The 27,398-nt window shown below is 42.8% G+C and overlaps 1 protein-coding gene across 1 annotated transcript in view; it reads left to right on the top strand.

Annotated features, from left to right (window-relative positions):
• Positions 1-27,398, top strand: part of GLB1 (galactosidase beta 1) — a 76,873-nt gene that overhangs the window by 44,438 nt on the left and 5,037 nt on the right. The window contains exons 12-15 of the mRNA XM_040353338.1: positions 2,053-2,142; positions 15,541-15,654; positions 16,601-16,732; positions 19,189-19,410. Of these exons, the coding sequence (XP_040209272.1) occupies positions 2,053-2,142; positions 15,541-15,654; positions 16,601-16,732; positions 19,189-19,410 (558 nt within the window). The remainder of the gene's footprint in view (positions 1-2,052; positions 2,143-15,540; positions 15,655-16,600; positions 16,733-19,188; positions 19,411-27,398) is intronic.

The raw sequence follows: 27,398 nt of genomic DNA, 5'->3' as shown, positions 1-27,398 counted from the left end.
AAGATGAATTTGCAGGCATGTTATATTTTTACATTGACCCAGCTTGGACCAATATACCCATGTAAAGTTTATGTACTGGATGGTGAGTGTGGATCACCTAAATAGCCTCAAACATAGAACTGACAAGACACAGGTGCTGGGCTGTGGCTCTTTACTGGCCAGTGCAGGATGATGTCACTCCCACTCATCACAGTACACAGGATCTGTGGCCGAATGTAAATTGAGCTGCAGCTGCACATTCCAAAGCAAGATTTGAATAAGCAGGTAGGTTTATTTTATTAACACCTTCCTGTCTGGCGTATAGTAGTATGACGTCCGCAGGAACCTCTTCCCTCTGGGCGGACGTTATATGACGTCCTGGGCATTCCCGGCCGTCTAGAGGGTGCGCAAGCTTGCCACATTGCTCGGGGCATGGTGCGTGTGCCCGGGGGCCGCGATGTCCGCCAGGCACCCGCAATCACGTGTAAACACACAGATCCACGGTCCTGTCAGAGGTGAGGAGACCAATGTGTGTTCCCAGTACAGAGGAACACAGATCGGTCACCTCCCCTTGTGAGTCCCCCTACAGTTAGAATCACTTCCAGGGAACATATTAACCCCTCCAGCGCCCCCTAGTGTTAACCCCTAAAACGATCGTCTGTGTGGAAGTCCATTGGAGAAAAATCCACGCTCAGAATCAAGTCAACGCATGCTCGGAAGCATTGAACTTAATTTTTCTCAGCACGTCGGATTTTTGACTGATGGTGTGTAGGCAAGACTGATGAAAGTCAGCTTCATCTGATATCCGATGAAAAAATCCATCGGATTAGATTCCATCAGATATCCGATCGTGTGTACAGAGCATAAGGCTAAAAATAAAACTATTTTCTGCATTACTTGCATCTGCTGATCTTCAGCCTCTTTGCAGCTGCTTTTCTGTTTACGTGCAGTCACTCCAATGTTAGCTAGACATCATTGCTGTGGACCGGTTTTCTGATTGACAACAGTGGACCTTTGCTGCACAGTATGTAACTTGTAGAAGTTTTCACCAGGAAGGCATGTTCAATATAAACATGCAGGAGCACTACAGGTAAACCAGGACACAGTGATGTCACTCTATGACAGGAAGTGTTTGAGCAAGGACTTCAATGTTGGCAACCCCAGATATTATTTTAATGAAAGCTTTACATTACAATTTAACATGTCAACATTTCATGATATTTTAGTGATTGGGTTTAGAGCTATCTAAAACTTCTCTAAATCAAAAAATAACATATTGCAGCTAACAAGTCTTTAAATGTGGTGGCTGCATTAGTTTTTTTCAAGCATTTTCACCCTTTACTTTCACCTGTTGATTCTGCCAGTAACACCCTTCCAGTCCAAGAATTACAAAAAGTCAATTGCCCTTCTATATCAGGGCAACATAAACAATATAGGACAGAACTGTGTCAATTATATGTTGTCTGTAACAAAGAGGTGATTGATTAATCCTCAGAGCTAACTTAGAACAATTTACCGGATATTAGTCGGCACACAAAGTACCGTATACTCGAGTATAAGCCAAGTTTTTCAGCCCCTTTTTTTTGGACTGAAAATGACTCCCTCGGCTTGCACTCGAGTCAGTCCATTGCCACCTGATCTCACTGTGCCCATTGCAGAATCCGATCTGTGTACCCGAGTCCGTGACATATTCAGACGGCGGCCGTGCAGTTTTAAAAACTCACGCTCCTCCTTGTGCTGTTCCGTGATAGGCGGAACACTCGGTTTCCCAGCAAACACAGTGTTCCGCCTATCACAATCGCCCTCTCGTCCTCCCGTCTATCTTGAACGTGAGGGCGATCGTGATAGGCGGAACAATGAACAGTGTTTGCTGGGAAACCGAGTGTTTCGCCTGTGCTCAGTGTTCTGCCTATCACGATCGCCCTCTCGTTCGTGATAGATGAGAGGGCGATCATGATAGGCGGCTTATATACATCAAAAGACCCAATTTTCTGCCTGTGTCTTGGGGTGCGATTTAAATATAAAATTATTACAACAATCTGCATTTATACATTTTCATAATCCTCTTCACAGGTTGAAACTGTCCTGGAAGCACTTGATATTTTGTCACCATATGGACCGATTAAAAGTACATATCCTTTAACATTTGATGACATTAAACAGGTATGAAACAGTTTATTTCTCTTTTCTTGCACATGCTTTCAAGTGTATGTCAGGGCAAAATAAAACGATAAAAATCTATGCAGTACATTCCTGCGAAGCATGCATATGCTTTTGTTGCCTTTCCCTATTCTGTCCATACATACAGTGTACAGACAAATGCCAGGAGATCTGCCAGAAATGCATTTGCTGTTGTCTTGTCTTTTATCAAATGACAGTGAATAACTGATACATTCTGTTTTGGAACATTTGCTTGGTTTTTGGTCAGGTTTATTCTTATAGATTAATTGATTTTTTAATAATTTGTGTGTATATGTGTGTGTGTGTGTGTGTGTGTGTGTGTGTGTGTGTGTATGTATATATATATATATATGTAACGGACCTATGCATGCTGCTGGGACATCGATAATCTTCATGCAGGGAGGACTACAAGGAACTGCATGGCTTGTCACAATTGGATGTACCACAGTGTATTCTGAGCTCAAAGGGTTAACTGGACAAAGGGTCTCTTTCACTGCTGAATGCTAATGTTCCCTTTGCATAGCTAATGAACTCTCTTTTGTGTAGGTAACAGCCCCCTGTGAGGTGTATGCTGATGGGGATTATGTGTGAGTGATAATTGTTTTAAAGGTTAATTGAATTCTATTGTCTGATCAAGTTAAGTTTAGGAGCCAAGACGGCTAGCGGCTGATTGGCTCAAGGGAGTGTCATTTGTTTCTGTACAGTTTGTAACCAGATATAAGGAGGAAAAATGTGGCATTAAAGTGCAGTCTGCTTGACTCTGCAAACGTAGCCCGTCTCGTTTCTTGAAAGGGCGTTCGATGGGATATACCGGCGGTACCTGCATATCGCAGCTTGCCAGGGAAAAGGACGTCTCCAACGGCTGAGACCCTCACACTACATGGGTAGCCGTTACTATATATATATATATATATATATATATATATATATATATATATATATATATATATATATATATATATATATATATATATATATATATAGTGTGTGTATGCACCTGTAAACTCTTAAACATCACAACTTTTTTTATTTATTTTATTTTAAGTGGTTCTGAAGCCTGAAGGTTTTTTTACTTTCATGCATTCTATGATGAATAAGCTGGCAGTCCAGTAACTCATCCCTTATGGGAAGGCTCAGTGAAGAGTTGCAGTAAGGGTGGGCCAGCAGAAAAATAAGCTACTGTAACTACTTCTGTCCTGGCTCCACAATGCTTTGGGAATCCTTTCTCATGTTATGAAATTTGAAAAAGAATGTGTGTCTATACATGCATTCATTCTCTCTCTCTCTCTCTCTCTCTCTCTCTCTCTCTCTCTCTCTCTCTCTCTGGGATACAATGTTCAATGCATAGGGCAAATGAATTGGCAGAGACTGGCAATGTCTACAGGCTCTCGCATCCTGCTGTCAAGATGCCAAAAAAACGACAGACAAGCTGGGGAGGTGCCAGACCGCAACATGTTTCCTTCTTCATGCAGAAGAATGTGTGTGCGCACGTGTATAAAAAGAGTCAAATTGAAATCAAGAAAACTTTTTTGCTTTGCCTAAATTTCCATTTTTGTGGCATTTTATCCACAATGAAAATCAAACATTCGTTGTGTGCAAAGTTCCTACAAATGTGTTTCCCTTGTTTGACTTTGCTTTCACTCTATCCAGTTGATCCTAATCCAGCTTAACTGGGTTTTATGTCTGTGTAGGCTGCTTCGTGATTTTGAAGCTTTTTTGTACTTGTAGGGTAATATAATGTAGGGTAGTTCAGATATAGCCTGGAGGTAAGTATGTTTTAAGGTCTTTATCCTGCTGTAGGATGAATTAATCATAAACTACACATAAATAACAGGGTATTACATTGCATTGCTAAATGTTCTGGTAGGCCTTTTGGTTCCGAATTTTCCATCACTTTGTACAAGTTGAATGTGGTGAAAGAGGCCCCAATCATCGTGCTTGCTTGTTTCTCCACAATGGTTGATGTCACTATTATTTGACTCATTTGGTCTATATGGCCAACTTCCAGCCTTCAGTATTTAACTGGTAATGGTTCTTGGCCCAGGCAAGCATTTCTTAGAAAGCCATTCTACAAATTGCAAAATAACAGTGAGGCCCCGTACACACGGCCGAGGAACTCGACGTGCCAAACACATCGAGTTCCTCGGCCAGTTCAGCCCTGAAGCCGCCGAGGAGCTCGGCGGGCCGAGAGCTCCCATAGAACAACGAGGAAATAGAGAACATGTTCTCTATTTCCTCGTCGGCTTCCTCGGCGAAATTGTACACACGGCCGGGTTTCTCGGCAGAATTCAGCCAGAAACTCGGTCGGAAGCTGAATTCTGCCGAGGAAACTGGTCGTGTGTACGGGGCCTCAGGGGAATTCCTGTCTTAGACTGTTATCCCTGAAAAATTGCCCTATTGGAAAAGTGTCCCTCTATTCAAAAATTTGGGATTTCCCCTTCCATACTTTATGACAAGTACAAGTAACCTCCCCAGTGAAGACACGGCAACAAAACCTTAACAGGGGATCTAACCCTTTCCCACTCGCTTTGCTGGACACTACTCTTGGGCATACACATTTTTTGCTAGTGTTCCTAGGTGATTGACCTCTTCTCCCTTGCAGAATTCATGCACATTTATTATTTTACTTTGGATATTGCTTAGAGATGCATTTTACATTTGCTCAAAATCATATTTTTAGTTCAATCTAAATTCCAATGGTTTTTATTGGAATTTTACAATAACAACCTAAACGTGTAGAACAGTACAACAACATTCTTTGGTCCAGCATATTACAAAGTACTGGATTCATACAAGATAAAAGAAAGGTTTAACAGCCCAATTACTTGTAAACCTATGCTTGACTACTGATCCATTAGTTGGGTAGTGAGGTTATTGATAGTATATAGTCTAAACCAGGGCTCGACAAAATCCGGTCACAATTGCAACAAGAAATTGTGACCTGGCTCCCGGGGAAACTTAGGCCTGCAGAAGGCCGCAAAGCCGCGGCGCAAGGAGACACATGGTACTGTGTGTCCGTGCGCCCCCACCACCCCCGCTGCGCCGCCGGTAATTGAGGCCGCGGCTTTGCGGCCTTCACAGAAGAAAGCTTAGGCCTGCAGAAAGCCGCGGCCTCAATTACCTAAGCCTAAGCTTCCTTCTGTGATCTGGCGCCATCTTGTGGTGGCCGTTGGCATTACAAGTAAAACAGCAGTTCTAATGTGTTTTTCAGTGTTTTCACTGCCATCTCCTTCCCTCTAATTAGAACCCCCAAACATTATATATATTTTTTTATTCTAACACCCTAGAGAATAAAATGGCGGTCGTTGCAATACTTTTTTGTCACACCGTATTTGTGCAGCGGTCTTACAAGCGCACTTTTTTTGGGGAAAAAATACACTTTTTTTAAATAAAAAAAAAAAATAAGACAAAAGTAAAGTTAGCCCAATATTTTTTTATATTGTGAAAAATAATGTTACGCTGAGTTAATTGATACCCAACATGTCGCACTTCAAAATTGCGTCCGCTCGTGGAATGGCGACAAACTTTTACCCTTTTAAAATCTCCATAGACGCCGTTTAAAAAATTCTACAGGTTGTGTCCACCAATTGTGGAGAACCGTTCCCTGCTGACTGCAACCACAAAAGCACCTGAAGGAGGTCCCTGGGACAGCGTAGGGCTGTAGGGCGTACCATACGGGCCCTGCGTAAGCGATTTGGGGAACACAGAAATACTGTAGAAAAAGGCCTTGATAATTACAGTGTAGCCCGCCACTTCAAGGAGCACCATGGACAATCTCCAGTGGGACTCCGTGTATGGGTCCTTGAAGCAATATCCAAGCTTCTCCCCTCAGCTGAGCGCTATAAGCGGTTATGCGAGAGGGAGAATTATTGGATATTTACTCTTGACAGTCTCTCGCCTGGTGGACTTAACGAGGGCATAGAGATAAATATCCTATTATAAACAAGATATTCTCCCTCGGTTTACCATCTCGGCCAATCTTTTATTAAACACGTATGTGTACGTGTATACATGTGTGTGTATATATGTTCAATATACGTTTTTATACTTGCTATATATACATATTTTATAATATCATTAATTTTTATTGTATATTCACACATTCCAATATAATAAGGAATATAGATTTTTAGCAATATATATATATATATATATATATATATTTTTTGAAACATTCATTTTATAACTACCAATTTTACATTACCCTATTTATGGGGCATATTAATCCCTGTTTTATACTAATAATCTAATGGTGACGTCGTCAACATCATCAACTCCTTCCGGTATATAGTATAAATGCAAAATAAAACAGGGAATATATGTAAATATATATATTAGTATATTCCAATTTTTTTATATATATATATATATATATATATTTTTATATACATGTTCATCTTAATCATAAGCTTAGATGGTTATGATATTACTCAAGGCGTTATTGCAGCTTTTAATGATTGTTTGTTACCATGGAAGATGATTAACTCTTAATCTCTAATTGGTTTATTTGTGTCAGACCTCAAAAATGTATTTCCAGCATAGGTTCCCTTAAGGGCCATTATAACAATACTCCGTTATTTAGTTAAATTTTATCTATTTGTAGTTATTTTAATATCATCTCAATATCATGTCAATTGTTGTTCTCTTATTATTTATCTGCATAGTATTGTTAATTAATGTTGTTATTGCAAAAGCAGGCCCTCTTGTGGCCATAGATGTGCCCTGTTATGTTGTTGTAAAATACGATCTAGCTAGATTATATGTGGGGCGGGCCTATGTATCACCACTACATATACTGGTCTTCAGTAAAATGGCCACAGCCCAGCCTGAGGAAGAGACTCGAAAGTCTTGAACGCGTGCACCTCCCGCATCCGGAAGTGACGTCACGTGCAGTCCGCAGTGGATACCCGATACCAGCGCGAAGGTTCCGAGAGCGTCTTGGCCCCTGTAGCTGCTGCCTTTCAGAGAACAACATCGCCACGCTGCCTGCATTAGGACACCGTACGCACACCGGCTACACCATGCGGATGATTGTTTACAACTACCTTGCCCATATTCGTTCGTGTCTGTGAGTAGGCTTTTTACAGCCTTTTACATATATTACCACTAATAAATGAGCTTGCTACGCTTAGAAGGCGCTGCATTTGTTTTCTTTATCGTACATCACGGGACACAGAGCGGCATTCATTACTATATGGGTTATATGGAGTACCTTCAGGTGTAGACACTGGCAATCTCAAACAGGAAATGCCCCTCCCTATATAACCCCCTCCCATAGGAGGAGTACCTCAGTTTTTACGCCAGTGTCTTAGGTGTTAGTCATGGTTTAGCTTGCCTCCGCATCCTTGGGATTAGGTGAGCTACCGGTTCTGTCCAAAAAAGCCTCAGCGCTAAAGTGGTCAGTAACCGGACCCCAAACCCTTGGGGTATAGCCCATAATGCTTTTCTTTTTAGAGAGCTGGACCCTGGGCCCAGAACTTAGAAACCTTTGGGTACCTAAAGTTTTCTGTTGCCAGGGTGCTATATGGGCCCAGGACAGTGGATCCTTCATAGGAACCCAGGGCCTGAAGGTCTAGACATCCCCACGGAGATGGGGGAAGATTGGGCCTCTTGCTTGGCAAAGTCCTGCGGCATGGAGCAGGTAAGTGAGGGGAAAACTTGCGGAACTTGGTTCTTAGCAGGTTTTTTTCTGGGGGGTCACAGGGGACATGCCTAAAGTTATGCGCTGCATCTGGCAAAGTAAGTCACATATCATAAAGATAGGATGGCTCTCTATGTATTATTCCCCATAAGATGTGACCTCCCTTGTAGTGTTGGAAAAGCATTGAGTGGGGCCTGTGTTATATAAAAATATATGTGTGTGTCAGAGAGCTTTGCTTACCTGCAGGCCTCCAGGCGATGCTCCATTCAGTCTTCCTCCTCAGAGCCTGCAAGCAGGCAAAACGCTGACCTCCTCGTGTGTTCCAGGCTGCAGGCTGCAGTTTGCTGGAACAGAGAGGTCCCTTCCTCCCAAAATCCCCCCCCCCTCCCCCTGTCGGGAGGGGCATTTCCTGTTTGAGATTGCTGGGGGGGGAAGGGCGGGTCAGTGGCTTAAAGGAAGGGGCGGCCCTTCCTTGTTTGTTCCATCAATACTTTGGAACTGAGGAGAAAGACCAGAGCGGCAGCACGGGGCGCCGAGGACACACAGTGGCCAGAAAGGATATTGCAGTCTTCAGAGGACTGTTTTGTCAAGCCTAGAAATAGGCTGTTTCTTTTCCATCTCATAGTTTTTCTTTGCAATACTACTCAGGGGGACAGAATGTTTTTTCTTTCCTGGATTTGAAACAAAAACGAAAAAAAAAAAAAAAAAAAAAAAAAAGTCATCTAGGGGAGAGGAAGCATTTTTTTTTATCCCCCAAACAGGTGTTTGGACAATTAACTTTTATAGTTCCAAATACCAATAGGTAGCAGGTGTACCTCGGTATTGTACCATGGTATGCCGCTGTTTTCCCTACAGGGAGCCTTGGGGCCATCGGGATCTGGGGCTGGAGCTGACGCGGGTCAGTCCAACCCTAAGATGGTCACGGAGGAGGTATTACTCACCTCTTTAAAAGAGATGCAGAAAAGCATGGGAAAAATGATATCCGCAGCTATGCGGGGCAGTAAGCGGAATAGATCTCCGTCGCCCGAGCGCGGACCCTCAGAAGAGGAGGTCCTTTCCTCAGGGGAATTGGACGACCTCTTGGACACGGACCAAGTAGGTTCAGGGATCGAAGACCCGGATACAGAGGAGTCTGGGGCAGTCTCCCTGAGGGAGAGCTGGTGGATTCAAGGATTGTCGGACTTGGTCCATAGGACATTCAACTTGCCAGTACCAGATCTCCAGGTATCGACGGTTTCAGCTTTGGGCTCACTGAGGGCGCCTCAAAGCAATGCTGTGTTTCCGATCCATCCTCTATTAGAGGGAATTTTGTTCCAAGATTGGAACAAGCCAGATAAGATCTTCTTACCACCTAAAAGGTTCTCTGTCCTATATCCTATGGAAGAAAATTTTTCCAAAAGATGGGCTACTCCTGCAGTGGACGCAGCCATCTCATGTGTTAACAGATCGTTAACATGCCCTGTAGAAAACATACAGGTGTTCAAGGATCCAGTTGATAAGCGCTTGGAAGCACTACTTAAGAACTCCTTCACTACTGCAGGGGCAGTAGTACAGCCAGCTGTGGCTGCGATTGGGGTCGCTCAAGCATTATCGGATCAATTTAAGCAGATGCTTAAACTTATTCCGGCCCAGCAGGCAGAAAAATTTTCGGATGTCCCTAAGGCCATATGTTTTACGGTAGACGCAATCAAGGATTTTATCCAGCAAGCGTCACGTTTATCGTTATCCCTTATCCATATGAGAAGACTCTTATGGTTAAAAAGCTGGGAGGCTGAGCCCCCATGCAAGAAGCTCCTGGTAGGGTTCCCCTTCCATGGAGGACGACTCTTCGGAGAAGACCTAGATAAATACATTCAGACCATTTCAAACGGCAAGAGTACTCTCTTGCCAACTAAGAAGAAGGTTCAGGGACCTGCGTTTAAACGACAGTATTCCCCTGGGCAGGGGCCCTCTAATGCCAAGCAGTATCGACGGCCTCCTGCAAAAGCAAACTTCGGCTTCAACAGCAGATCACAAGGACAGGCTGTTAGAGGCAAAAGGCAGTGGTTTCGCAAAACCAGCCCCCAAGCCAACCTTATGAAGGGGCGCCCCCACCCACGAAGGTGGGGGGAAGGCTGCGACTCTTTTCAGAGATTTGGGAAGCCAGCATTCCCGACGAGTGGGTACGGTCTTCCGTGGCCACAGGCTACAAATTAGATTTCCTAAGGTTTCCTCCTCCTCATTTCCAGAAGTCGAGGATTCCAAACGATCTGGAAAAGGGAGCCGCATTAAGATCGGCATTAGATCATCTACTTTCCCAGGAAGTAATAGTAGAGGTACCAGTCCTGGAACAGGGGCTGGGTTTCTACTCCAACCTATTCATCATCCCAAAATCCAATGGAGATGTCAGGCCAATTTTGGACCTAAAGATGGTAAATGCATATCTAAAGATCCGCTCATTTCGGATGGAATCCGTGCGGTCAGCAGCTGCCACACTCCAGAAGGACGACTTCATGGCGTCCATAGACATAAAGGATGCCTACCTTCATGTTCCAATTTATCAGCCACATCAAAGATATCTACGCTTCATGGTGGCTTCGCGTCACTTCCAATTCGTGGCGCTTCCCTTCGGGTTGGCTACGGCCCCCCGGGTGTTCACGAAGGTCCTAGCTCCAATCCTAGCCAAACTAAGGATCCAAGGGGTCACGATCCTAGCATACCTGGACGACCTCCTAGTCATAGATCACTCGTCTCCCGGCTTGGAGCGAGCAGTGGCCCTCACGGTCCAATACCTCGAGAGGTTCGGCTGGGTCCTAAATCGAGAAAAGTCAGCTTTCCAGCCCACAAAGCAGTTGGAATATCTCGGCATGAGATTAGACACAGAACAACAAGGAGTGTTCCTACCTCTGAGGAAGGTAAAAGCCATCAAGGAATTAATCCTACTGGTTCTAAGCAAGAAAGAACCGACTATTCGCCTATGTATGAGGTTACTAGGCAAGATGGTGGCCACATTCGAGGCGGTACCATACGCCCAGAGCCACACTCGCATCCTACAGGCAGCCATCCTGTCAGCATGGAGCAGAAGGCCACAGGCCTTGGATATCCCGTTGCCGCTCTCATCAAGAGTCCGACAAAGTCTGTGTTGGTGGTTAGACCCTCAGAATCTACTGAAGGGGAGGTCTTTCAGCCCAGTGGCTTGGAAGATAGTGACCACAGACACGGAGCAATTTTGGATGGTTGCACTCGCCAAGGTACTTGGGCAAAGCCAGAGAAGCAGTTGCCCATCAACATCTTGGAGCTCAGAGCTGCTCGACTAGCCCTCAGGGCTTGGACGTCAAAATTGCAGGGGTTCCCGGTGAGAATTCAATCAGACAATGCCACGGCCGTGGCACACATAAATCACCAAGGGGGAACCAGGAGTCAAGCCGCTCAGAGAGAGGTGAGCTTGATTCTTCTATGGGCAGAGGCTCATGTGCCCTGCATATCGGCAATATTCATTCCAGGAGTGGACAACTTTCAGGCGGACTTCTTAAGCCGCCAGACTCTATGGCCGGGGGAATGGTCTCTGCATCCACTAGTCTTTCAAGCACTCTACCAAAGATGGGGAGTGCCGGACGTGGATATCATGGCATCGAGACTCAACAAGAAACTAGACAGGTTCATGTCCCGCTCAAGGGATCCGATGGCCTGCGGAACCGATGCGTTGGTTTGCCCTTGGCATCAGTTCAAACTTCTTTATGCGTTTCCCCCGCTCCAGTTACTACCCCGCCTGCTGCGCAGGATCCGGGTGGAGCACATACCAGTCATCCTGGTAGCTCCAGCATGGCCCAGAAGGGCATGGTACTCACTAATCTTAAGGATGGTAGTGGGAGACCCTTGGACTCTTCCTCTACGGCCAGACCTGCTATCGCAAGGTCCGATCCTCCACCCTGCCTTACGGCATCTAAATTTGACGGCCTGGAAGCTGAATCCCTGATTCTCAGGGGTAGAGGTCTGTCTCAGAAAGTAATCTCTACCCTAATCAGAGCCAGGAAACCGGTCTCTAGGGTGATTTATTACAGGGTCTGGAAGGCCTATGTAGGCTGGTGTGAGTCCAAGCGATGGCTTTCTCGCAAATTTACCATCGATAGAGTATTAAGTTTTCTCCAGCTAGGAGTGGATAAAGGATTGGCATTAAGCACAATCAAAGGACAGATTTCTGCTCTGTCAGTGTGGTTTCAGCGGCCGCTGGCCACCCACTCGCTGGTTAAGACCTTCCTTCAAGGGGTCTTACGTATTAGACCTCCAGTTAAATCCCCGCTTTGTCCGTGGGATTTAAATCTTGTTCTGTCAAGTTTACAGAAACAACCGTTTGAGCCGTTGGCTGATATTCCTTTGGTTCTACTGACAAGGAAGTTAGTATTTTTGGTTGCCATAGTTTCCGCAAGAAGAGTTTCGGAGCTGGCAGCCTTATCCTGTAAGGAACCATATCTTGTTTTTCATAAGGACAGGGTCGTTCTCCGCCCTCATCCTTCCTTCCTTCCTTCCGAAGGTCATATCCAGTTTTCATTTGAACCAGGATTTGGTATTACCATCCTTCTTCCCTAAACCTACTTCCAGAAAGGAAGGGTTGCTGCATACCTTGGATATTGTCAGGGCCATGAAGGCCTATCTTAAAGCTACAAAGAAGATCCGGAAGACAGATGTGCTGTTCATTCTACCGGATGGGCCCAAGAAGGGGCAGGCAGCTGCAAAGTCCACCATTTCTAGGTGGATTAAGCAATTAATCACTCAGGCCTACGGCTTGAAAGGGTTGCCTCCTCCAGTATCATTAAAGGCTCATTCTACTAGAGCCATGGGCGCCTCCTGGGCAGCACACCACCAGATCTCTATGGCTCAAGTTTGCAAGGCGGCAACCTGGTCTTCTGTCCACACGTTTACAAAATTCTACAGTTGGACGTAAGAAGGAATACTGATACTGCCTTCGGGCAGGCAGTGCTGCAGGCTGCAGTTTGAGACCCTCGGATTCCGGGGGCTCCTCTTGTTCGAGTTAAATTTAAAAATTTTATTTTTCTCAACTAAGTTGGATTTATTATGATTTGAGTATATCTCTAAATTAAATCCTTTTGTCTTGGAGATGTTCTCCCTCCCCTCATTGTAAGCATTGCTTTGGGACATCCCATATAGTAATGAATGCCGCTCTGTGTCCCGTGATGTACGATAAAGAAAAAGATTTTTAATACAGCTTACCTGTAAAATCTTTTTCTTGGAGTACATCACGGGACACAGAGCTCCCACCCCTCTTTTTTGAGGACCATTTTGGGAGGCATACTGCTTGCTACAAAACTGAGGTACTCCTCCTATGGGAGGGGGTTATATAGGGAGGGGCATTTCCTGTTTGAGATTGCCAGTGTCTACACCTGAAGGTACTCCATATAACCCATATAGTAATGAATGCCGCTCTGTGTCCCGTGATGTACTCCAAGAAAAAGATTTTACAGGTAAGCTGTATTAAAAATCTCTTTTTTTCTGGACAGCGGACGCCAGCCTGACTGGAAATAGATACTTTTTCAGGAAAACTTTATAGTTTGCCTCAATCATGGAGGTATTAAGATGAGATTTGGAATTGAATTGGGCCAGTTTGCCCCGTTCCACTGCTTCAAACTCTTTCCCCAAGTATTGTTCCTATCGTACCATATTAAGGTAGTTTTAGTAGACCCTTCGTATAGTATAGTGTATATCCATATATGACCAGTATGTTTATCCATGGTGCTACACCTATATTCCATTGGGGTAGAGGAGGTCAAGTCACTGGTGCATTTGAGTGTGTTCAGAAAATGGATGATTTGAAAATGTCTAAATGGCTCCCCAGACTCTCAGCAACTTCTGATTCTGTTCCTACCAAAGTTTCCTCCAGTTTCCAAGTGCATTTTGAGGATATAGGAAGTTATGCTCATTGACAGCTTTGCAGTTATTATGCTGAAAATTACATTATTATTTTTTTTTATTTATACTGTAGCAATGCCATGGGTGTGTTTATCTGCAAAATTAGCAGCTTTGTCTAAAAAAAAAAACAAAAAAAAAAAAAAAATTGTGAAACAAAATAATTCAGTTATTTCACTTGATTTACAATTTTTTTTTCTATGCTTTAATTACAGAGAACATTTAGACACTAAACTGTGTACATTTTGAATAAAACAGGGAACATTACAGTGGTCTAAAACTTTTCACTCCTGTATATAAAACATCAATTTTTATTTTACTAGAAACAAAGGCCCAGATTCACAAAGGAGATACTCCGTCGTATCTCTCAGAGTATCTATGCGACTGATTCATAGAATCAGTTACGCATAGATATCCCTAAGATCCGACAGGTGTAATTGTTTTACACTGTCGGATCTTAGGATGCAGTACCGCGGCCGCCGCTGGGGGGAGTTCGCGTCGTAAACCAGCGTCGGGTATGCAAATTAGGAGTTACGGCGATCCACGACGGTTTTTCGCGTTCGCTACGTCGCCGCTAGTCTAGTTTCCCGTCGCAAAGTTAGTCGTCGTTTTAGGTGCCTTAACTATAGTCAGCAATCGTATTGCTGTCTAAAGTATGGCCGTCGTTCCCGCGTCGAAATTTTAAATTTCACGTCGTTTGCGTAACACGTCCGGGAATACGGAAGTACGCTACGCGCGTCGCCGTTCGGAAAAATGACGTCACTTCGCGCAAAGCACGGCGGGAGTTAAGAAACTGAGCATGCGCAGTAGGTCCGGCGCGGGAGCACGCCTAATTTAAATGTTAGCCGCCCATTCGATTTGGACCGCCTTGCGCCGGACGTATTTACGATACACCGCCGCAAGTTTCCAGGTAAGTGCTTTGTGGATCGGGCACTAAAACTGAAAACTTGCGGCGGTGTAACGTAAACGGCTTACGTTACACCGGCGCTAATGTACCTGAATCTGGCCCAAAATGAACTAAAATTGTGTGTAGACTAGATTTTTGACTGTCATTTCATGATGCATGTCATATATACAGTCGTGCTGCAAAACGTTTTGCATATTTGTCAGTACAGCACAATCAATCTGCTTACATTAACAGAAAAGAGTTCCATTCCAAAACTTTCTCAGAATTTTTTTTAGCATTGTGGATATTTTACTTAATAATATATTAATAGCCACTAGAGGGAGAATCTACAAATCTGAGTATGGTCTGAAGTAAAAAGCATTTTACAGTGTTGCACACTACATACAAAGGTAGGAAAATGAAGCTATATGTATGAAATGACTAGCTTTAAATCAACATTTTAATTGCTCAAAATATGTTTTAATATTACAGCAATATCTAAGTCTCTGTTCATATATGGGCAGTTTGGGATGGCAGGCAGAATCGGCACAATTCTAAATCGCAAAATAATTGACACTCGTTTGGGTTCCATTCAACTTAAATGGTACACCAAACATGACTTGATTTTTGGTGCGACTGACGTGCAACGAAACACATGATAATCGCACCAAAATGAAAGTGCAAAATCTCTCTTGGCTCACGGCCAAAAGTTGTCTTTGAAGTGACAATTGCACATAGGGCAGTTCATTCAAGTGAATGGGCTGCGCTATGTGAGTCACGCACGAGAATCGTGCAAAAAAAATTGCATAGCGTGTACAGGGTCTAATGGCACCTACAGATATTGGGTGATTTTTCTCCCCGCTTTTTGCTGCATTTGGTATTTTGCCATTTTGTAACCTACTTTATTCTCTTCTGAGTTATTGTGTTTTGAATCCCTTTTTTTTTTTTTCAGTACCATGGCTTTGTATTGTACAGAACAACATTACCCAGAAGCTGCAATAACCCTACAACACTTGCTACTTTATTCAATGGAGTTCGTGATCGAGCCTATGTCACTGTTAATGGGGTAAGAATTTATTTTCTATAAAATGATTTACAAAGCTTGGTTTGAGTTGGAACCAACAAAGCTTTTGAGGGAATATGTAGTCTCTCTCCAACTCCTCACCACGCACTGTCTTTGATTCATAAGGAGATCCTCTCTTTCTTACATGCATAACACCTTGCCTTCTTGCACGCGCCTCTGGTTCAGAGACCTTGAGACAGAGATTCCTCTGTGTGACTGGCACACCTTCACATTCACACATAAATCTTCGGTTTCCAGCTTTGCTCAGGAGAAAAACTATAAATTACTTTCCCGTTGGTATATGAACCCGATCTCCAATAATAGGATGTTCCCCAACATCCCCGGATACATGCTGGCACTGTCATGGATCAAGAGGAACACATCTGCCCATATGGTGGAAATGTGGTCATATCCGCCCCTTCTGGAGAGGGGTCTTTCAGATTTATAATGACATTTATGATGAACCTCTCGGAAGACTGATATTACCCCCCCTTCCCCCCACTCTCTGTAGATGAGTTGATATTATTAATGATACCATGCTCATGGAAGAGATGCAGGCTAGAGAAAATATACTGTCGGAGAAGCACAACAAGCAATGGTACATTTTGGCTCCATTATTCCTCCTCTGACAGATTTTTAAAGGGGGGATTCCTACATGACCCAGGAGCAGTTGGAGTTGGTTCCCCTCTCGTCAATTTTTGGTCAGTACCCATGGATGGTGCCTTGGTCTGGATGCCCACTAACACCAGTGATAACTATGTATCGTGTAGGAAGATAATGCGGATTACTGTATCTCCTCTACTTCCCTTCTCCTCTTTCCCATCCCACCCCTCATGGAAAATTTTCTATTACCATTATTTTGTTACCAACCAGTGTTAGCTTTTTATGTATTATTGGCATTTGTTCATCACTTTTATTTATTTTTTCCCCTTTACCTTTTTTAATCAAGGTTTTCCAGGGCATTTTAGAGCGAGATAAAGAGATGTCCCTAAATATAACTGGCACCCAAGGAGCTCAACTTGACTTGCTGGTGGAAAGTATGGGCAGAGTTAATTTTGGAAGATATATCAATGACTTCAAGGTATGATAGTCCCTTTTACATCTTATTTATTGGCCTCACATTTTAGTATACCTAACCCTTATGCCGTGTACACACGATCATGATCGCGTGTGGGCTTCACATAATTTTTCGGGTTCTGAAAATCGACAATTATTTTTTTCGAACATGCTGCATTTTTTAACGATGTTTTAAAACGATGTCGTTTTTCGGGGTTGTAAAAAATTACTGTGTGGGCTAAAACGACGTTAAAAACCCGCACATGCTCAGAAGCAAGTTATGAGACGGGAGCGCTCGTCCTGGTAAAAATACCATTCCTAATGGAGTAAGCACATTCATCACGCTGTAACAGACAAAAAAGCGTGGATCGTCTTTTACTAACAGGAAATCAGCTAAAGCAGCCCCAAGGGTGGCATCATCTGCATGGAACTTCCCCTTTTTAGCGCCGTTGTATGTCACCACGCTTTGCTACAGCATTTTTTTTAAACGATTGTGTGTAGGCAACGTCGTTTTAATGACGAAGTTGGAAAAAAACTATGTTTTTACTACATGCCGAAAAATTATTGTGTGTACGCGGCATTAAATCTCGCCTTTACCAAAACACTATGCTAATACATTCTATTTTAGGATTGTATATAGAACTTTGTAAGCCTGAAATCAGATTTGGCTATGGTGCAAAGTGATTACACCTTACAAGCTTGTACAGTATTTATACAGTTGTGCTTATATGATTTAAAGAGTAAACACAGTTGATAATAAATTACTTCAGCCAAACACTAACCATGAGTGAAAAATATTTTTGTGTTCTCCATATTCTCTGACAAAAAAAGAAATCCCAAATTCTGCCATGGTATGTAAACTTATGACCGCAACTGTGCATGTGTGTAGATAGAGAGATATACATATGCACAGGGAGTCCCCGAGTTGCGAACATCCTACTTACGAATGGGAGGCTGCGTGGCCACTTTCCGACGGCGGGCACATTCAACGGAACATCGGAAATCTACGTATCTGCCGTTTTGCGCATGCTGTTCCGACTTGCGAACATATTCAACTTAAGAACAAACCTACAGTCCCTAACCTGTTCGTAACTCGGGGACTGCCTTTATATATACACATATATACCTAGATATATACAGATTTCTGGGTATCCATACTGATATGGACTGGGTAATGTGTTAGGAACGAAAGGATGCCTGACGTCAGGGCATGTTCCTAATGAGACGATGGATTGTGTCCCGGGGTATTTCCTCCCAGATCTGGACCAGAGCATCACTGAGCTCCTGAACAGACTGAGGTGCAACCTGGCGGCATCAGATGGACTGAAACATAATGTCCCAGAGGTGTACTTTTGGATTTAGGTCAGGTGAGCGTGGGGGCCATTAAATGGTTTCAATTCCTTCATCCTCCAGGAACTGACTGCATACTCTCGCCATATGAGGCCGGGCATTATTGTGCATCAGGAGGAACCCCGGACCCACTACATCAGCGTAGGGTCTGACAATGGGTCCAAGGATTTCATCCTGATACCTAAGGGCAGTAAGGGTGCCATTATCTAGCCTGTAAAGGTCTGTGCGTCCCTCCATGGATATGCCTCCCCAGACCATCACTGACCCCCCACCACACCGGTCAGGCTGAACGATGTTGCAGGCAGCATAACATTCTGCAGACCCACATCTGTCACATATGCTCAGGGTGAACCTGCTCTCATCTGTGAAAAGCACAGGGTGCCAGTGGCAGTCCTGCCAATTCTGGTGTTCAATGGCAAATGCCAATCCTGCTTTACGGTGCTGGGCAGTGAGCACATGGCCCACTAGAGAACGTCGTACCCTCAGGCTACAATCATGAAGTTTTGTTTCTGATTGTCTGGTCAGAGACATTCACACCAGTGGCCTGCTGGCGGTCATTTTGTAGGTATCTGGCAGTGCTCATCCTGTTCCTCCTTGCACAAAGGAACAGATGCCAGTCCTGTTGATGGGTTAAGGACCTTTTACGGCCCTGTCCAGCTCGCCTAGTAACAGCCTGCCTCCTGGAATTTCCTCCATACTCTTGAGACTGTGCTGGGAGACGCAGAAAACTTTCTGGCAATGGCACATATTGATGTGCCATCCTGGAGGATTCGGACTGCCTGTGCAACCTTTATAGGGTCCAGGTATCTCCTCATGCTACCAGTAGTGACAATGACCTTAGCCAAATGCAAAACTAGTGAAAAACAGACAGAAAAGATGAGTAGGGAAATAAAATGGCAGTGGCCTCCACCTGTAAAACCATTCCTGTTTTGGAGGTCGTCTTACTGTTGCCCATCTAGTGAACAACCCCCTCGACTACTTCACTGAACCAGATCAATATTCCAGGAATTTAATTGACTTGATGGTATACTCTGATTGAAAGTGTCCCTTTTTAATTTTTTTGAGCAGTGAATATCTCTAGCTCTATCAAATCATTGCTTAACTACATTGTTTGTTTTTGTTCTTTTTCAGGGTTTGCTTACTAACCTGACTCTTGATGGAGAAATTCTGGCTAACTGGACAATGTATCCCTTAGATATAGACAGTCCAGTAAAGAGTGGACATTTGATGGAAACCTCTCTGAACACATCAAATAGTACATCTCCAGCATTTTACAAAGGCAGTTTTCTTATTCCCAGTGGAATTCCAGACTTGCCTCAGGATACATTTATTAAATTTTCCGGATGGACAAAGGTATTTTTTTTTTTTTGACTTTCAAGTTATAATGTCCGTATTACTTCATTATTGCACCAAGAACTGAGGTGTTGGAAAATGCATGCAACTGTTTTTAAAATTTTTCGAAGTCTCAGTATATAATTTAGGGCTGGTTAACACCAGCTGTTGCATTTCAATTCAGCGGCTGGTGTGCGGCGGGGTCGAAATCGGTGCAGTGATGATGTGCTCTGCTCTACTTTACTTTTTCCTGTGTTTTACATTTTTTTTTTTTTTATACAAACTTTATTGAGAATGTCACACAGACTTCTCATAAAGTTCAATTACCAGCCACAAAGCGTGAGACAGCGGATTGCCTCACGCTGCTCTGATAAAAAGTACCTCCTTCTTTTTTTTTCAGCGCATTGTGCCCATGCACCACCACAATGCAGTGGTGTGAGCTGGGCACATAGGTGACAAGGCATTTTGCTTTGTCAATGCAGTGGTACTGCATTGGAATTTTCGGCCAAGGCATATCGCACCTAGAGATGTAAACAGTTTTGCACTTTTATCCCCGGAAAAAAAAAAAAATAGTCGATTTGAAACCCTGGGAATGTGAAATGCAGTGTATATAAAAAAAAGTATTAAGCTTGAAATAAAAGTACAGCTTATTCAGTAAATAGACTAAACTTCATATTTAAGATTTTATTTTTTATTACAAATGGAATAACAAGGACTGTTTATGCTGAGAAAATGTCAGCTATACATGAGAACAGGAGCATATATTACTCTTGCAAGAGCTTGGTGAATGTTCTCCTGAATTTCAGGTGTCATTTTATTTATAAATGAAGGTATTGTGTATTTTTGTCAGGAAGTGGTTTGCAACACTTAGATACTGCTGGTGAAGAAACACTTTGTGATGATCTAGGAGCAGCAGAAAGAGTGTTTCTGGAATGAGAGCTCTGGGGGGAAAAGCTACTTGCACCTTTATTATGGTCCTCCTTTCATTCCATAAAGTATTTTTTATTGTCACACAAATTTACCTTCTTACCTGTCAATGAAGGCCTGAGAGGACCGAAACTATCATCTACTGTATTCCAACAATGACCCAACTGTAGGACGTACACGATGGAGCCCACGAGCAGACTAAACTGGAGCCTTTACCCTGCAGTGCCCCCTAGTGGCATAAATGCATATTTCTCATTTGAGAACTGCATTAAGAATTTGTGTTTTTTTTTTTATTTGAACGATATTCCAGGATTTGCTTGTCTTCAGCAGATTAACTATATATAAAGACTTCAGAAATCTTTCATTAAGGTCTTCATGTTATAAAGTTTGAATACATCTCATAGATACTGCAGATTATTTATCATTGTAAAAGAACATATATCACATTTTTATTTTTTGATTGTTCTGGAAAACAACAAGTAATGAATTTGAAAATGTTTTCATTTTTTCCCCCAGGCTTGTCCCACCACAATGTTATATTACAGAATATATATATTTTTTTAACCGTGTCACTCAAGGGCATAGATGACAAGAAAGACCTGGTTGCAAGTGACAGTTATTAACTAGAAAAAGCAACAGAGCTGTCGCTTAAAGTGGAGGTTCACCCTTTAAAAAAAATTCTGACATTACACGGAGTCGCGCCATCCTACCGATAGAATGCCAGTGTTTTATTTTTTTTTCTCAGCACATGCCTCTTAATCCCTGCGCGTCACAGCTTGCCAACAGAACCCGAACGTCGGTGCGCAGGCGCCGTATAGAGCCGCACCGATGTTCGGGTTTTTTCGGCAACCTGTGACGCGCAGTATGCGCCGTTCGGAAGCCTGTCAATCAGTCAGTCAAGTTTTGACTTTTAGAAACCAGCACACAAAAAAGCAAAGACAAAAAGGAGTGTGGTCACCCACAAACCAGCCCTTTAGTATGTATTCACCTTTCAACTAGTTCTAGAATTTGTTATAGAGGGCCAACTGATGTTCAGTATAAGAGTTGTGACACCTTCTGAGTCGGATGAGAAATTGGCATACCACCTGCACATTGAGGCAGTGGAAGCGATTTCACGTTTGCTGTATTTTTTCTTCTTTTTGATAGAAATATATGGGGGGGGTGTGTGTGTGTGTGTGTGTGTGTGTGTGTGTGTCAGGTGCATGTGAGCAATGTATACCTGATTTTGGCAGGAATATTGATTGCCCATCTGTTGGCTGGGTTTATATTGCTCTCAGGAAGAGAGCTCAGGGCTCACACTTGGGAACAGCTCCACCCTACAGGCAGGTGGCCTGGTGTAGGAGTCGGGAGGGCTTTCAGGTGGAGACGGCTCCATGAGAGAGACAGGCAATCTCTAGGAGTCTAAGGCTGCAGGTGGCAGTCTGAGCATGTATGTCTGCAGGAGGCAGATGTGTCCCGCAACCAAGCAAAACGAAGCTGAGCAAGTAAGCTCCAGGAGGGAGTTTGACTAAGAGCGAGTGAGCCAGGAGGCTAAAGTTTCCGTTGTACAATGATGGTGGAATCCTCTGCAAGGGAAGATTTTTCTGTGATGTTTGTTTCGTTTAACCACTTGAGGACCGCCGCACGCAGATATAAGTCTGCAGAATGGCACGCTCGCGACCAGGCCCTCAGCTCCGTGACCGTCCCCGTGGAAACCGTGGACCTGATCGTCGCTGGTGTCCCGCGATCGGGTCACAGAGAGGAAGAACGGGGAGAGGTAAGTGTAAACAAACCTCTCCCCGTGCTTCCTAGGGAACGACGATCAGTGACGTGCCACGCCCTTCCCCACAGTAAGAACAGTCCCTTAGGGCACGCTTAACCCCTACAGCGCCCCCTCCTGGTTAATCCCTTCACTGCCGGTGTAATTTTTATAGTAACCAGTGCATTTTTATAGCACTGTTCGCTGTAAAAATGACAATGGTCCCAAAATGGTGTCAAAAGTGTCTGATGTGTCCGCCATAATGCCGCAGTCACGATAAAAATCGCTGATCGCTGCCATTACTAGAAAAAAAAATAATAATAAAAATGCAATAAAACTATCCCCTATTTGGTAGACGCTATATATTTTGCACAAACCAATTAAACGCTTATTGCGATTTTATTTTTTATTGCCAAAAATATGTAGAATACGTATCGGCCTAAACTGAGGGAAAAAAAATGTTTTTTTTTTATATCTTTTTTAGGGATATTTATTATATCAAAAAGTAAAAAATATTCATATTTTTTTTCAAAATTGTCGCTCTATTTTTGTTTATAGCGCCAAAAATTAAAACCTCAGAGGTGATCAAATAACACCAAAAGAAAGCTCTATTTGTGGGAAAAAAGGACGCCAATTTTTTATATATATATTGTGACGGTATCGGTATGATATCCCCGTCAAAGATTCCCTTCTTCCATAAGAACATCACCCAATATTCCACTAGGAGGAATATTCCTGAGATCGCCCATTAAGTCACACATGAGTCCAGGCTTACTGCTAGAACAACACAGACTTTTAATGGTAAAAAAACAGAGCTTATATGTGGTTACAACTGTTACAATGACAAATCTCCGCCCCCCCTTACACAGTGGGGGGTCTTCAATACAGATCCTTTGAAATAAGGATATTTCTTTGAACTAATCAGTATCTAGCCGGTTCGGCTCCGCATATAGAGAGATAATTACCACAATGAAGCAATCAGCATAATTAACATGAGCCACTTGTCTAATCACAGTAACCAGTAAACACAGGGCTAGAGCAATTAACATTTGAAACAGGACTGGCTGCAGAAGGGTAAATACCATTAACAGCCTTAAACAAGCAGGGAGGATTAAACTGAGACATATAGGCAAATGCATCACACATACATATATATATATATATATATATATATATATATATATATATATATATATATGTGTGTGTGTGTGTGTATGTGTATGTATATATGTATATATATATATATATATATATATATATATACAGTTGTGTTCAAAATTATTCAACCCCAATGCTGTAAAGGGTTTTAGGGAATTTAGTGTACATTTGTAATTGTATTCAGAATGAAATCCTACAAGGACTTCTTAAAGAACCATATGCAACTAAAATGACCTCAATTGGTTTTGTAATACAGTAGTAAATGTTTATTTTGTGAATTCTTCATTTACACAATTATTCAACCCCTTAAAGACTACCACTCTGAAGAACAGAGGTTCATTGAAGCGTTTTCAATCAGGTATTGAAAACACCTGTGGATGTCAGGGAGCAGCAATAAAGCCTAATAAGCACCAATCAGGCAGCTTTAAAATGACTGTGATACTCATCTCCTTCTAGACATTTACTGGTGTGGTTACAAACATGGTGAAGTCAAGAGAATGGTCCGGGAAGACAAGAGAAGAGGTGATTACTCTTCACAGGAAGGGCAATGGCTATAAGAAGATTGCAAAGATGTTAAACATACCAAGAGACACCATAGGAAGCATCATTCGCAAATTCAAGACTTCGACTGCTGAGCGCTACCTGAAGCGTAGAGTGGAGAAACGTCCCCTTGTGACTGCTGAGGAACTGAGTAAATATTTGTCAGATGTGGGTACTGAAGTTTCTGCTCAGACAATACGGCGCACACTGCGTAATGAAGGCCTCCATGCCAGAACTCCCAGGCGCACCCCCTTGCTGTCTCCAAAGAATAAGAAGAGTCGACTGCAGTATGCAAAAATCATGTGGACAAACCACAGAAGTTTTGGGATTGTGTTCTGTGGACTGATGAAACAAAATTAGAAGTGTTTGGGCCCATGGATCAACGCTATGTTTGGAGGAGGAAGAACAAGGCCTATGATGAAAAGAACACCTTGCCTACTGTGAAGCATGGCGGGGGGTCAATCATGCTTTGGGGCTGTTTTGCTTCTGCAGGTACAGGGAAGCTTCAGCGTGTGCAAGGTACCATATAGTGGATAACAATGTGATGCAGTCCGTCACAAACCTGAGGCTTGGGAGACGTTGGACCTTTCAACAGGACAATGATCCCAAGCATACCTCCAAGTCCACTAGAGCATGGTTGCAGATTAAAGGCTGGAACATTTTGGAGTGGCCATCGCAGTCACCAGACTTAAATCCGATTGAGAACCTCTGGTGGGAATTAAAGAAAGCAGTTGCAGTGTGCAAGCCTAAGAATGTGACTGAACTGGAGGCTTTTGCCCATGACGAATGGGCGAAGATACCCGTAGATCGCTGCAAGACACTTGTGTCAAGCTATGCTTCAAGTTTAAAAGCTGTTATAACTGTAAAAGGATGTTGTACTAAGTACTAAGATTGAATGTCAATTGGGGGTTGAATAAAACTGATAATGATGTGAGCACAGAAAAGACATTTGTGGTTATTTCATTATAAATGTTATGTTATATTTGTCTGACCTACACGTGCCTCTTTGATTTAATTGTAAGCAGGATGATCAAAATCAATGTCAAACTGGGCAAAACAATCAATTTCAGTGGGGGTTGAATAATTTTGAATACAACTGTGTGTGTATATATATATGTATGTGTGTGTGTGTGTATATATATATATATATATATATATATATATATATATATATATATATATATATATATATATATATATATATTATAATATAATTGTTTTTTTTTTCATGGTCAGGTGTTAATGTTGTTCTGACACCCAGGAAGTTAGGCATGCCCCCTGCCTCAACCTTAGCCACTAAACTGAGGATGACTTTTAGGGTATGCTTACATCTTAGAATATAGATTAACCACTTCTGGACCGCCACACGACTATATACGTCAGCACTTTGAAGAGGGATATTTCGGTTATAGCAGCAGCTGCTGCCATAACCCAGGTATCGATCTCTCTTCAGGCGGTGGTCCGGTTTACGGTAATGGTTGTCTCTGCGGTTGATTCGCTGCGTGATCACCGTTATCAGCGGTTGGAGAGGAGCCCCCCTCCCGCCGCTCTCCTGCACCCTCCGCCACTTACCGGAGCCGTCGGTAGCGGCGGAGGCGATCGGGTCCTGTCTCCTGCTGGGTATGGATACGAGTGAGGGCCCCCACCCATCTGCAAAAGCAACCTAAAAATGTCACTTCCACCCATAACTCTTATGCCGCGTACACACGGTCGTTTTTTGTGATGAAATAAAACGACGTTTTAAACGTCATTTAAAATGATCGTGTGTGGGCTTTGCGTCGTTTTTTGTCTTCTAAAAAACGACCCAAAAAAAATTCGAACATGCTTCAATTTTTTTTTTTGTCATTTTTCAAAATGTCGTTTTTTATGTCATAAAAAATGATCGTGTGTGGGCTAAAACGACGTTTTTAAACCCGCGCATGCTCAGAAGCAAGTTATGACGCGAGCTTGAATGGAACAGAGTGCTGTCGTACGTGTTGAACATAACCGCGCTTTGGTAGAGCATTTTGAAAAAACGATGGTGTGTAGGCAATGTCGTTTTTTAAAATGAAGTTTGAAAAATTTAGTTTTATTTCATCCCGAAAAACGACCGTGTGTACGCGGCATTAGAAGGCCATTTTTGTTTTGTCTATTTTTTTTTTTTTATTGCATTTTTTAGTCTTGATATGAGATCTGAGATCCTTTTGACCCCAGATCTCATATTTAAGAGGACCTGTCATGCTTTTTTCTATTACAAGGGATGTTTACATTCCTTGCAATAGGAATAAAATTAACCTCAATTTTTTTATTTTAGTTTTAAACCAGTGTAAAAATAAATAAAATATAGTAAAATAAATAAGATTTTTTTGTTATTTTTTTTAAAGCGGCCCGTCCCGACGAGCTCGCGCACAGAAGCAAACACATACGTGAGCAGCGCCCGCATATGAAAACAGTGTTCAAACCACATGTGAGATATTGCCGCGATTGTTAGAGCAAGAGCAATAATTCTATCCCTAGACCTCCTCTGTAACTCAAAATATGCAACCTGTAGAATTCTTTTTTTTTTTAATATGGCCTATGGAGATTTTTTAAGAGCACAATTTTGAAGCGTGACATGTTGGGTATCAATTTACTTGGTGTAATATTATCTTTCACAAACTAAAAAAAATTGGGCTAACTTTACTATTGTCTTATTTTTTATTTCAAAGTGAATTTTTTTCAAAAAAAGTGCGCTTGTAAGACCGCTGCACAAATACGGTGTGACAAAGTATTGCAATGACCACCATTTTATTCTCCAGGGTGTTAGAACCCCCAAACATTACACATTTTTTTTCTAAGTAATTTTTAACTGAAAAAGGGGCTTGGTCCTTAAGTGGTTAATGTGTACCAATAATGTGTGCGATGAGAGGCTGGAATATTGCATTCCCCCTGAACTGCAAAAACACAAGCAGGTTACCTAGTGCAGAGAGAGCCCAATTCGTCCTTCTGTAGGTCAAGATATTCTATCCCAAGATCAATGAAAGACATCCGATTTTATTCAGTTCTTTAAAAATGTCAAGTTCTGTTTTTAGACTAATACGAAAAAATTAAATGTATACCCCTACTTTGCACAGTGCTTTTTAATCCAAAAACATCTCCCACTTCTAGCACACCCTCCTGTTTTAAAGCAGATTTTTTTTTTTAAGTCAGCATCTACAAATACTGCAGCTGCTGACTTTTTTTTAAAAATATGGACACTTGCCTGTCCAGGGCGCCCGCGATGTCCTCACCCGAAAGCGATCTGTCCCTTGACTCTCAGGTGGAGGCACCACCATCTTCGGGAAGTGAAGCCTTGTAGATTCACAGCCTGGTTCCCTACTGCACATGCGCCAGTCCTCGCTGCTCCCTTCTGTCTTCTGGGACCTGTGTGTCTCCCAGAAGACACAGAGGGAAGGGCGGACATGGCATAGATTGCCGCGGAGCCTGTGGTGATCTATGCCCAGAAGTGGGAGCAAATACCTGGATTAGACAGGTATCTGCTCCCCTCTGAAAGGTGCCAAATGTGACACCGGAGGGGGGGAATTCCGAAAAGCGGAAGTTTCATTTTTGGGTGGAACTCCACTTTAACCACTTAAGGCCCGGGCCTATTTTTCAGACTTGGTGTTTACCGGTTAAAATCATTTCCTTT

Source organism: Rana temporaria, chromosome 5 (genome assembly GCF_905171775.1).
Source record: "Rana temporaria chromosome 5, aRanTem1.1, whole genome shotgun sequence".
In the NCBI taxonomy this organism is placed as follows: Eukaryota; Metazoa; Chordata; class Amphibia; order Anura; family Ranidae; genus Rana; species Rana temporaria.
The sequence above is the reverse complement of the archived record's forward strand: the minus strand, read 5'-3'. Positions and strand labels throughout refer to the sequence as shown.